The sequence below is a fragment of the Enhydra lutris genome, unplaced genomic scaffold (assembly GCF_002288905.1).
Source record: "Enhydra lutris kenyoni isolate GAN:26980312 unplaced genomic scaffold, ASM228890v2 scaffoldscaffold6, whole genome shotgun sequence".
NCBI lineage: Eukaryota > Metazoa > Chordata > Mammalia > Carnivora > Mustelidae > Enhydra > Enhydra lutris.
In genome coordinates this window covers 21,874,325-21,887,478 of record NW_019154090.1, presented here as the reverse complement: position 1 = coordinate 21,887,478, position 13,154 = coordinate 21,874,325, and the positions used below count along the sequence as shown (strand labels likewise).

Genomic DNA, 13,154 nt, shown 5'->3' with positions numbered 1-13,154 from the left:
CCTGAGATCATGATCTGAGCCAAAGGCAGAGGCTTAACTCACTGAGCCTACCAGGCGCCCCAATAAATAAAATCTTAAAAAAAAAAGAAAAGCTGTATGTTGGGGTACTGGGTGGCTCAGTTGAGGATCCTACTCTTGATTTGGCTCAGGTCATGAGCTCAAGCCCTGTGTTGGGCCTCAGGCTCAGTGTGGTATCTGTTTGAGATTCTTTCTCTCTCTCTCTCTGACCCTCCCCCTCACATAAATAAAATCCCAGAAAAAGAAAAGTTATGTGTTTATTAAAAGGCTAAAATACTCTTTCCACAATTAACATGGCAATTTAAAAAATAGAAATTAAAAATCAGAGCAACAGGGCTGTGAGATAGAGCCCCGCATCCTGCTCTGTGCTGCCTGAGGTTCTCTCTCTCCCTCTTCCCCTGCCCCTCCAATGCCCTCCCCACTCTCTCTCTTTCTTAAAAAAAAAAAAAAAAAAATCAGAGTGAAAATCTTATTACTTTGGTATGAGAAACTATACAATGGGCCACAAAAGGGTGTTGGCAGAAGTCCCTTCTTATTTTTTCATTAAAAAAATTATTTTTTAAAGTTTTTATTTATTTATTCATTTATATTATTCATTTATTTATTAGAGAGAGAGTGAGGGTATGAATGGCGGGAGGAGCAGAGGGAGAGGGACAAGCAGATTCTATGCTGAGCGTGGAGCCTGATGTGGGGCTCTATCCCAGGACCCCAAGATCATGACTTGAGCTGAAACCATGACTCAGATGTTCCACTGACTGAGCCACCCAGGTGCCCCTTTAATTTTTTTTTTTTTTTTTTGAAGACTTTATTTATTTATTTGAGAGAGAGAGAGCAAGATCACCCAAGCAGGGGGAGCAGCAGGCAGAGGGAGAGGGAGAGGAGAAGCAGGCTCCCTACTGAGTAAGGAGCCCAATGCGGGGCTTGAGCCCAGGACCCTGGGATCGTGACCTGACCGATTTAATTATTTTTATAAGTCCCCTTTTAAATCCTGATGAAGAAAAAAAATCCTGATGAAGAAATCAGATTTCATAATAATATATGAGCAAGACTTGATACCTTCTCAGAGAAAATTATCTTTGTTATTCTGTTCACTGTTTTCCCCATGTTGAACCTACCTCTTCGAAGACTCCCACTGTCAGTCCGAACTTCTTTGACTCTTGGATGTATTAGAGGAGACATAGGCATCATGGGAAGATGTCCCTGTACATTTCCCCCATTTCCTGTTTCAAAGTTATTTGGGAATATAACCTGTGAAAAACAAAAACCTTCTGCTTTACATATTGATATACCCACTAATGAAAACCACGGAAAATGAGAAAAAAGTCTTTTTAACTACTTTAAATGTTTTATTTCTCTTCTTTCTTGTTCACAAAATAGAACAACTTGAATTAAGTGCTCAATAGTTAATGCTGTTATATATATTTCAATCTTATAATTGATCTACTTAAGTTTATTGACTACTTCTAGAAGCAAACTGATTAGGTAGGTACTATTTCCACTTAAGGATAAGAAAATAGAGGCTTGGGTGCCTGGGTGGCTCAGTTGGTTAAGTGACTGCCTTCAGCTCAGATCATGATCCCAGAGTCCCAGAATCGCATCCGGCATCAGGCTCCTGCTCAGCGGTGAGTCTGTGTCTCCCTCTGCGTACCCCCCCATGCTCACGCTCTTTTTCTCTCTCTCTCTCTCTCTGTCACTCTCTCAAATAAATGAAATCTTAAAAAAAAAAACCACAAAAAATGAACAGGCTCAAAATATGAAATTTGCCCAAGGACGCACTACTATTAAATAACAGAGTAAGGGCTTTAACCCAAATCCTCTTTCTTCAAGTTCAGAGAGATTTTTTTTTCACTTTCCCAAGGGATTCTACAATGGAGCTATTGATGATTACTGAAGATTGCCCAGTTAATCCCAGTTTGTTACAAAGTCCAAAAGTGCACGGGAGAGAGATTTCAAGAAGTCATCTTCTTGGGGTACTTGGGTGGCTCAGTTGTTAAGCCTCTGCCTTGGGTCATGATCCCAGTATCCTGGGATCAAGCCCCATGTGGGGTCCCCTGCTCAGTGGGAGGCCTGTTTTCTCCCTCTCCCACTCCCTCTGCTGTGTTCCTTCTCTTGCTGTGTCTCTGTCAAATAAATAAATAAAATCTTAAAAAATAAAAATCATCTCCTTTTTAGTTCTTTCTGCTCTTGGATAGTCCTTCCAGTAGTTTGGAATTAGAGAAAAATTCTCAGGTTTCATGAAGTATAAGAAGACACAGAAAAGCAAATAAGGATGAAAAGACAGGAGTTACAAAAGAGCAACACAGGGGTGCCTGGGTGGCTCAGTGGGTTAAGCAGGTCATGATCTCAGGGTCCTGCGATCGAGCCCTGCATCGGGTTCTCTGCTCAGTAGAGAGCCTGCTTCTTGCTCTCTCTCTCTCTGCCCGCCTCTCTGCCTACTTGTGATCTCTGTCAAAAAAAAAAAAAAAAGGAACAAAGAGGTAAAGGGGAAAAAACTCAATTTCTCACCTAACATTAAACTGAAATGTGTCACTTGTATTCGTGACTTCTGATTTTTTTCAATTTTAACTACTACTAACCAAAAAAAAATTTTTTTTATAAGATTTTATTTATTTGACAGAGAGAGATCACAAGAGGGCAGAGAGGCAAGCAGAGAGAGAGAGAGAGAGAGAGGAAGTAGCAGGCTCCCTGCGGAACAGAGAGCCCAATGTGGGACTCGATCCCAGGACCCTGAGATCACGACCTGAGCTGAAGGCAGAGGCTTAACCCACTGAGCCACCCAGGTGCCCCCAAAATGTTTTTTAGACAGAAATTCCAAAAGCTAAAAATGATAAAATTAATGGGCTTCTTGGATAAGACTTCAAAAGTACCAACAATAAAAGAAAAAATATAGGACATCATCAAAATTAAAAGTTGTAGTTGTATTTATAATACATAAAGGACTCCTATAATTCAGTAATAAAAAAAACCCAATTAAAAAATGGGCAATGGGGGCGCCTGAGTGGCTCAGTGGGTTAAGCCGCTGCCTTTGGCTCGGGTCATGATCTCAGGGTGCTGGGATCGAGTCCCGCATCGGGCTCTCTGCTCAGCGGGGAGCCTGCTTCCCTCTCTCTCTTTCTCTCTCTCTGCCTGCCTCTCTGTCTGCTTGTGATCTCTCTGTCAAATAAATAAATAAAATCTTAAAAAAAAATGGGCAATGGATTTGGATAGATATTATTCCAAAGAAAAGACACTGAGCATCATTAGCCATCAGGGAAATGTAAATAGAAATCACAATGAGCTATTACTTCATGCCTACTAATAGCTAGAATAACAAAGATAAGTGTTAGGGGAAAAAATAAAGGTAAGTGTTAGAGAAAATATGAAGAAATCGGATTCTTCATTCACTGATGGTGGGAATGTTAAATGATGCAGCCACTTTGAGAAGAGTCTGACAGTTCCCCCAAACTGGAGTTAAACAGAGTTACTACATGACCCAGCAATTCCATTCCTAGATATATACCCCCCACAAATAAGAACCTATGTCCATACAAAACTTGTGCATGAATGTTCACAGCAGCATTATTCATAGAAGCCAAAGGCTAAAACAACCCAAATGTCTATTGGTTAATAAATGGAGGAATGAAATGATATATCCATGCAATGGAATATTAAGCCACGGAAAGAAATGAAGTGCTAATATATCCTATAACATGGATGAATCTTGAAAACATTATGCTAAGTGAAAGAAGCCAGTCACAAAGGACACATATTATATGATTCCACATATATGAAATGTCCAGAATAGACAAATCAATAAAGATGGAAAGTAGATCACTGGTTGTTTAGGACTAGGGAGAGGAAGGGAGATAAGGAAGTGACAGTTAATAGGTACAGTTACTTGTTGAGGTGATGGCTGCACCTATATATGCATGTACTAAACACTAAATTGTATGCTTTTTAAATTATTTATTTTTTGGGAGAGAGGGTGCATGCAAGTGGGTGGAGAGAGAAAGAATCTCCAGCAGACTCCCCACTGAGCAGGACACTGAGATCATGACCTGGGCTGAAATCAAGAGTTGGACACTTAACTGACTGAGCTACCCAAGCACACCTTGTTTGGGTTTTTTTGTTTTGTTTTGAAGTAATGTCCACACCCAACGTGGGGCCCAAACTCACTACCCCAAGATCAAGAGCTGCATGCTCTACCGATTATGCCAGGCAGAAGCCCCTAAATTGTGTACTTTAAATGGATGAATTGTATGGTATGTGAGTTCTATCTCAATACAGCTGTTATTTTATTTATTTATTTTTTTTACAGCTGTTATTTTTTAAATGATTATCACCCTTGCCCTGACTCTGATTATCACTCTTGCCCTGACTCACTTCTTCACAGGTAGGAACCTTGTTTGCTGAAGCCTGGAGAGCCTCCCACAGTGCAGAATCATGACTCCATGCTAAACTCTCTAATATCTGTTCTTCGATGCTGTTCAGGTGTTTCACCATATCCCTGGAGAGTCCCTCCTCTGAGCGGATCACCACCTCAATAACCTGGTAAAGAGAAAATTGAAAAGGTAATATAGTCTCAGTCATTAGTATACTGGGCCTGCATGTATGACTAGCTTTGGTCTTATGATGACACAGAACCAATGATACCATTGAACCATGATTCAATGGCTTATTAATGTCTTTTAATTTATAAAGGAGTTCTGAAGATCTTCAAAATACTTTCACATACATTTCTGCTTCTTATGCTTTTTGTGTACATGGAAAAATGAGGCAATGATCGGTGGAAACTAGTCAACAGCTCAGTAGTGGTAGAACTCAGGTCTTGGGTTCCACTTCTTATGCTATTTTGAATTTACTGCTCATTCTCAGACTATTTTTCCCAATAGCTCAAAAGAACAGAATGAATAACGTATTTAAAATGCTTATATATTTAAAATAACATATATAACATATTTATATTATATATTTATATATAACATGTAACTTATATAACATATTTAAAATAACATTTAAAATGCTTATATAATTCCTTTTTTTTTTTTTAAAGATTTTATTTATTTATTTGACAGACAAAGTAGACAGAGAGGCAGGCAGAGAGAGAGGAGGAAGCAGGCTCCCTGCTGAGCAGAGAGCCCGATGCGGGGCTCGATCCCAGGACCCTGAGATCATGACCTGAGCTGAAGTCAGAGGCTTAACCCACTGAGCCACCCAGACGCCCCTATAATTCCATTTTAATAAGAGTAAATCCTAGAACAAAGTCTGTAAGTATATACACAAAAGTATTAAGTGAGGGGCACCTGGGTGGCTCAGTCATTAAGTGTCTGCCTTCGGCTCAGGTCATGATCCCAGGGTTCTGGGATCGAGCCCCGCATCGGGCTCCCTGCTCAGTGGAGAGCCTGCTTCTCCCTCTCCCACTCCCTCTGCTTGTATTCCCTTTCTCGCTGTGTCTCTATCAAATGATACTTTAAAAAAAAAAAGTATTAATTGATTATTATTTATAATTAGGATTATAATGTATGGTTTTAATATTTATGTTTATATATATTTCCTGTTTTTCTTCAAGGAGAATGTATCATTTATGTGATTAAAAAACAAAGGCATTTAACTTTTTTTTTTTTTAAGAATTTATTTATTTATTTGACAGAGAGATCACAAGTAGGCAGAGAGGCAGGCACAGAGAGAGAGAGGAGGAGACAGGCTCCTTGCAGAGCAAAGAGCCCGATGCGGTACTCGATCCCAGGATCTGAGATCATGACCTGAGCCGAAGGCAGAGGCCCAACCCACTGAGCCACCCAGGCACCAGGCATTTAACTTTTTGAATGAAAAAAGTATGTTACAGGGGTGCCTGGGTGGCTCAGTTGCTTAAGTGGTTGCCTTCTGCTCAGGTCATGATCCCAGGGTTCTGGGATCAAGCACCGCATTGGGCTCCCTGCTCAGTGGAGAGCCTGCTTCTCCCTCTCCCTCTGCCTGCCGCTCTGCCTACTTGTGCTCTCTCTCTATCTCTCTGTCAAATAAATAAATAAATCTTAAAAAAGAAAAAAAAAGTATGTTACAAATAAAAATGAGTTGCTATCAGATAAGGTCAAAAACAACATTGTCCTGAATAAAATTACCTTAACTTCCTAAAAGAAACATGAGAAAACACACATCAACATTGAAGCAAATATACAGAAGCAATTTTCCTTAAGTCACTAAAAAAATATTTAAACCCCACTCAGGGGGCGCCTGGGTGGCTCAGTGGGTTAAGGCCTCTGCCTTTGGCTCAGGTCATGATCCCAGGGTCCTGGGATCCAGCCCCACGTCGGGCTCTCTGCTCAGCGGGGAGCCTGCTTCCCCCTCTCTCTCTGCCTGCCTCTCTGCCTACCTGTGATCTCTGTCTGTCAAATAAATAAATAAAATCTTAAAAAACAAAACAAAACAAAACAAAAAACCCCACTCAGTAAGCAATTCAAATGCGTAAGCTTTCCAATGATCTGCATTTTCCAAAACTTTAGGCATATCTTAGGTATAAAAATTTAACTCTTCAAACTAACTTTCCTATCAATACTTTGAAAGTAGCATAGATGACAAAATATTAACTAAGTCATACCAATAAGTATAATAGTGGCACCAGTCTTAAATTAGGACACTAGGTAACATTAAATGTTATTGTAGCTCTCATCTCACCTTATAAAAATAAAATGGTCGTAAATTGAGAACTTCAATAATCCAGGGGAAAGTACGAGGTGAACTATAGGCAAAGAGCACAATTTCCAAACAACAGGCCATCAAGGAATGATGAAATATATCCTGCTCTAAAAGAACCTTGGAGAACAGAAAAATCAGTTTAATATTTCTCAGCAATTTCAGCCTTTGCCATTCTATAAAGATGACTATAGAAACAAGATAAAATAATTTCTGTACATTATATTATACCAGATTATCAAAGATAAAAACTTGAGTTCTCAAACTGATAGAGTTTTCTTAAAAAATATAATCTTGCTCAATGGTAGATCTTATATTTAAATGAGGCATACACAACAATCTGCGTTGAAATAAAAAAACAGTCAATATTCCCATCAAGTGGAAGCATCAGGATTAGTTCCATTTTTTTTACTTTGGTTCCATTTGTTTAAACACCAGTTTTAGGACAACTGTTTCATCAACATAAAAATTTATTAATCAAAACACTAAAATCAAAGGTATAATGTCACAGCTAAAACTTTTTAAAAGTTCAGAAAAGTATTTTATTAAGGAGATAAAACTCCTGGGGCGCCTGGGTGGCTCAGTGGGTTAAAGCCTCTGCCTTCAGCTCAGGTCATGATCCCAGGGTCCTGGGATCGAGCCCCGCATCGGGCTCTCTGCTCAGCAGGGAGCCTGCTTCCTCCTCTCTTTGCCTGCCTCTCTGCCTACTTGTGATCTTTGTCTGTCAAAAAAAAAAATAAATAAATTAAAAAAAAAAAAAAAGAAGATAAAAGTCCTGCTTACTACTGAGTTTAAGATTTAACATAAGCTGGGGCCTTGGTGGCTCAGTAGGTTAAGTATCCTACTCTCGGCTTCGGCTCAGGTCATGATCTCAGAGTCCTGAGATCAAGTCCTGAGTTGGGCTCTACGCTCAGTGGGGTTGTGCTTGAGATTCTCTCTCTCCCACTGCCCCTCCTCCTTCAAACCGCAGCCCCTCTCCCGACTTCCCGCTCATGGGCACACTCTAAATGTAAATAAATACATCTTTAAAAAAAGGGGGGGAATGATTTAACATAAATTTTCATTTTAAAAAGTGTTTGTCACCATCCTTTCTCAAGTATCATGCCAAATCAGCAAAGAGAATAAGAAACAGAAACTACCTTGGATAAAACTAGAAGTCAGCTGTAACTACAAACTAGAGTACATGACAAATTACTTAGTGGAAAGTAGGATGGTCAAACAAGGGCCTCAAGAGAGACACTTAGAATTACTGAATTTGTTCCATACAACCTAGGAAAAATACAGCAACTGAGGGCATAGATAAAATGGAAAGTAGAGATTAGGCAGGGGCTAATGTGAATGGATGATTTGAAAGTCTGTTGTAGTTAGAACTCAAGTCCCCACTCAAGCCCCATTCTGAATTAGGGAGATGTGGAGCTTGAGAACACCAGGCATAGAAGAGACTGTGGTTTTATGTGAAAGTCTGCATACTGCATTGTGAGACCAAGTTTCCCTTCTTTGCTCTGCTCCACAATACCAGTGTTCAGGTAAGAGATGAGCAGATACTTCTCTACAGAAACAGAAATATTTCAGAAGAACATTAAGGACACCAACAGCTGGGTGTCTGGGTGGCTTAGTCAGTTAAGTGTCTGTCTTCAGCTCAGGTCATGATCCTGGTGTCCTGGGATTGAGCCCCACATAGGGCTCCCTGCACAGCAAGGAGTCTGCTTCTCCCTATGCCCCTCACCCTGCTCGTGCTCCCTCTCACTCTAATAAATAAATAAAATCTTAAAAAAGACACCAAGAGTTGAAGATCCCTAATACTACATGGTCCCATGAGACTGCTGGACTTACATTCTCATTCTTACATACAAAGCTTTGAAGCAAACTGCTCAGTCACCATAAGGGTTTATTAACATTTCATTTTTAGTTTCATTTTTATTCAAATATATGTGGATATCCAAGAATAAGCCAACATATGAGGAAATCCTCCAACTGAAAGACAAAGATTAAAACAGAAAAAGAGCACCTGGCTGGCTGAGTTGGTGGAGCATGCAACTCTTGATTCTGGGGTTGTAAGTTTGAGTTCCATGGTAGGTGTAGAGATTACTTAAAAATAAAATCTCAGGGGCGCCTGGGTGGCTCAGTGGGTTAAAGCCTCTGCCTTCGGCTCAGGTCATGATCCCAGGGTCCTGGGATCGAGCCCCGCATCGGGCTCTCTGCTCAGCAGGGAGCCTGCTTCCCTTCCTCTCTCTTTGCCTGCCTCTCTGCCTACTTGTGATCTCTGACTGTCAAATAAATAAATAAAATCTTTAAAAAAAAAAAAAATCCCAAAGGGGTGCTTGGCTGGCTCAGTCGATAAAGCAAGTGATTCTTTTTTTTTTTTTTTTTTTTAAGATTTTATTTATTTGTCAGAGAGGGAGAGAGAGCGAGCGAGCACAGGCAGACAGAATGGCAGGCAGAGGCAGAGGGAGAAGCAGGCTCCCCGCCGAGCAAGGAGCCCTATGCGGGACTCGATCCCAGGACGCTAGGATCATGACCTGAGCCGAAGGCAGCCGCTCAACCAACTGAGCCACCCAGGCGTCCCAAGCAAGTGATTCTTGATTTCACTGGTTGTGAGTTTGAGCTCTCTGGGGCATGAAGCCTACTTAAAATTTTTAAAAAATCATTAAATAAATAAATAAATAAATAAAACAAAAAAAAAAACTCAGAAGAAAGGGACAACACATTCAACATAAGATATCAAAGAAATCTAACCTCATGGAACAAGAAAGAGATCTTAGAAATGAGAATACACCTAAAATAAAAAAATTCACTAGAACTGGAGGACGAAAAGTTGAGTAAATATCCTTAGACGTAGAATAAAGTAAAGAAATGGAAAATAAGAGAAAAGGATCCATCCACAAAGTTCCTCAAGTGAATAAGAACAGCTCCAGAAAGGTAAACCAGTGGGCAATTATGTTATCTAAGAAATAATGCAGTAAAATGATCCAGAACTGCAAGACATAAATTTCTGGACTAACAGGGCACCTCCGTAGGAATGCTCAACACATGAATGAAAAGACCACAATAAGACTTTATTGTAAATTTTAGAACATAAGACATAAAAGGAAGATACTACTAAGATTCCAGAAAATAAAAACAGGTCACATAGCAGTAGTAAAAATTAGAATGCCATTGGACTTCTAATTAGCAACACGGGAATGTAGAAGATAATGAAGTAATGCCCTCAAGATCATAAAGCAAAATGACTATCAGTCTAAAATTCTATACAGACAACCATCAATCAAATGTGAATCTAAAGACTTTATGCACAGTATTTAAAGATTTATTTACTTATTTTTAGAGGTGGGGGAGTGGCAGAGGGAGAGCTTAAGCAGAGAGTCTGTACTGAGCGCAGAGCCCAACTTGGGGTTCAATCTCATGACCCTGAGATCACAACTTGAGCTGAAACCAAGAGCTGGATTTTTTTTTTAATTTTATTTATTTCTTTGACAGACAGAGATCACAAGCAGGCAGAGAGGCAGGCAGAGAGAGAGGAGAAAGCAGGCTCCCCTTGGAGCAGAGAGCCCAATGTGGGGCTCGATCCCAGGACCCTGGGACCATGACCCGAGCCGAAGGCAGAGGCTTTAACCCACTGAGCCACCCAGGTGCCCCCCAAGAGCTGGATGTTTAACCAACTGCACCACCCAGGTGCTCCCTTTATGCAGACTTTTAAAAAAGGGACTTAAGGCTTCCACATTTTATTGAACTACAAAATGTCTATACTAGTGGACTGTGAAGTTATGCATATATAATGTAATACCTAGAGCAACTACTAAACAAATCTATAGACTCTAAAAAATGTTCAAGTAAGGGCACCAGGTTGGCTCAGTCAGTAGACTGTGTGACTTTTTTTTTTAAGATTTTATTTATTTATTTGACAGAGAGTGAGAGAGAGCATGAGAGGAGAGAGGGTCAGAGGGAGAAGCAGACTCCCTGCTAAGTTGGGAGCCCGATGTGGGACTCAATCCTGGGACTCCAAGATCATGATCTGAGCCAAAGGCAGCTACCCAACCAATTTAATCACCCAGACGCCCCCATGTGACTCTTGATCTCAGAGGCTTGAGTTCAATAACCATGTTGCGCACAGAGCTTACTAAATAATGTTCAAGTAATCAACAGGAAAGTGGGGGGGGGGCAAAAAGAACAATCAGAAAACAAGAAATAAAATGGCAGACTTATACCCTAATATATAATAATTAAATTTAAGTTGTCTAAATTTAACGATTTAAAGAAACTAAGAGAGTAGATTAAAAAATGTGACTCAGTTATATACTGCCTACAAGAAACTCACCTCAAAGGTAATGATACATGTAGGTTAAAAATAAAAGTATGGAAAAAGACAGACCATGCAAACATTAATCAAAAGAAAGCAGGAGTGGCTAGATATAAAAAAAAATGATAGACTTTGTAACAGGGGTGCCTGGGTGGTTCAGTTGTTTAGCGTCTGCCTTTGGCTCAAGTCCTGATCCCAGGGTTCTGAGAGCGAGCCCTGTATGGGGCTCCCTGCTGGGCAGAGAGCCTGCTTCTCCCTCTCCCACTCCCTCTGTTTGTGTTCCCTCTCTCACTGAGTCACTCTCTGTCAAATAAATAAAATCTTAAAAACAAAAACAGAAATAGAGTTATCAGCTTCAAAAAGGACATTACCTCATGATAAAAGGATCAATTACCAAGAAGACATAGTAATCCTTAATGCGTATGTATCAAAGAGCAGAGCTTCAAAATACATGGATTTAAAAAAATCTAATAGAACTGAAAGGAGAGGGGGGCCTGGCTGACTTTGTCAGGAAAGCATGCAAATCTTGATCTTGGGATTGTGAGTTTGAGCCCTACACTGGGTGGAACTATTACTTAAAATCTTAAGAAAAAAAGAACTGAAAGGAGAAATAGGTAAATCTACCATAACATTTGGAGACGTCAATACTGTTCTCTCAACACTTGATAAAACTAGACAGAAAATCAGTAAGAATAGAGAGGTCAACACCACCATCAACCAACACAATAGAACTGACATTTAGAGAACACTCCACCCAACAACAGCAGAATACACACTGGGGGGCATACGATAAACCTCAACAAATTTAAAAGAACTGAACTCACAGGAAATGTGAGTGGAATAAGTGTGACTTCACAAGGTAGCATGAGGGAGATCATTGTGATAACAGAACTCAGAATCTTGATTTTGGGGGCAGCTGAATTAACCTACAAGGATGATAATGATAAACAGGAAGGCAGATATTATTCCAATGTTCACTTCCTGGTTTTGATATTACACCATGTAAAATGCAGCCACTGGGGGCACCTGATCTCTGTACTACTTTTGTAATTTCCTGTAATTCTATAATTATTTCAAAATAAAAAGTTGAAAATTTACTTCTTTTTCAGAAAATTACAAAAGCATATGCTTTGTCAAATATTAGGATGAGGGGCCTGAGTGGCTCAGTTGTTAAGCATTTGCCTTCAGTTCAGGTCATGATCCTAAGGTACTGGGATTGAGCCCCATATAGGGCTCTCTGGCTCATGGGAAGCCCGCAAACCCTCTCCAACTCCCCCTGCTTATGTTCCTGTTCTCACTGTCTCTCTGTCAAATAAATAAATAAAATCTTCTTAAAAAACCAAAACACATATATTAGGACAAATCATAAAAGAGAAAGCCATGGAATCCAGGAAAAAGGAAAATTTCCAGAAAGAAAACAAAGAGAAATTTTATTACATTAGTTGTGAAGCACCCCTTGATATCAGCCTGTTCCTATTGGAATGCAAAGTCAGAGGACTCCAACAGTGACAAGGAAGAGGAGGAAACTGAAAGATCATATAAGAGCTTTGAGTTTTTATAAACTGTATGTGTATATATATATATATATATATATATATATATATATGCATGTATTTGCTTATTTATAGTAAGCTCTATACCTAGCAGGCTTGAACTCATGACCCCAAGATCAAGAGTCACATACTCTACCAACTGAGCCAGCCAGGCACTCCAACAGCTTTGACTATTAATTTATAAAGATTTTATTTTTTAAGTAATCTCTACACCAAATGTGGGGCTCAAACTCATAACCCTAAGATCAAGAGTCACGTGCTCTACCAACCGAGCCAGGCAGGTGCCCCAGCATTCACTTTTTTAAAAAAATTCCTTTATATAGCTATTGGAGAGAGTGGCCAGAGTTATCAAATGTTCCAAGAAAACAAAGCATTTTATTTTTTAGAGAGAGTGAAAGAGTGCAAGCAGGGAGGGGTGAAAGGAAGAAAGAGAATCCCAAGCAGGCATGGAGTCTGATGCAGGTCTTGATCTCACAACCCTGAGATCATGACATGAACTAAAATCAAAAGTCTGACACTTAACTGACTGAGCCACATAGGCACTCCACAGAGCAATTTTTTTTTTTTTAAGATTTTATTTATTTGACAGACAGAGATCACAATTAGGCAGAGAGGCA

The 13,154-nt window shown here is 39.8% G+C and overlaps 1 protein-coding gene across 4 annotated transcripts in view; it reads right to left on the bottom strand.

Annotated features, from left to right (window-relative positions):
* The window catches only part of LOC111141610 (RB transcriptional corepressor like 1), a 65,891-nt gene that overhangs the window by 29,207 nt on the left and 23,530 nt on the right, over positions 1-13,154 (bottom strand). For 3 of the 4 annotated variants that reach the window (XM_022494301.1, XM_022494303.1, XM_022494304.1), the window contains 3 exons: positions 6,670-6,807; positions 4,381-4,545; positions 1,134-1,266 (listed from right to left, as the gene is read on the bottom strand). In XM_022494301.1, the coding sequence (XP_022350009.1) occupies positions 1,134-1,266; positions 4,381-4,545; positions 6,670-6,807 (436 nt within the window). The remainder of the gene's footprint in view (positions 1-1,133; positions 1,267-4,380; positions 4,546-6,669; positions 6,808-13,154) is intronic. The other variant, XM_022494302.1, reaches the window with a different exon arrangement.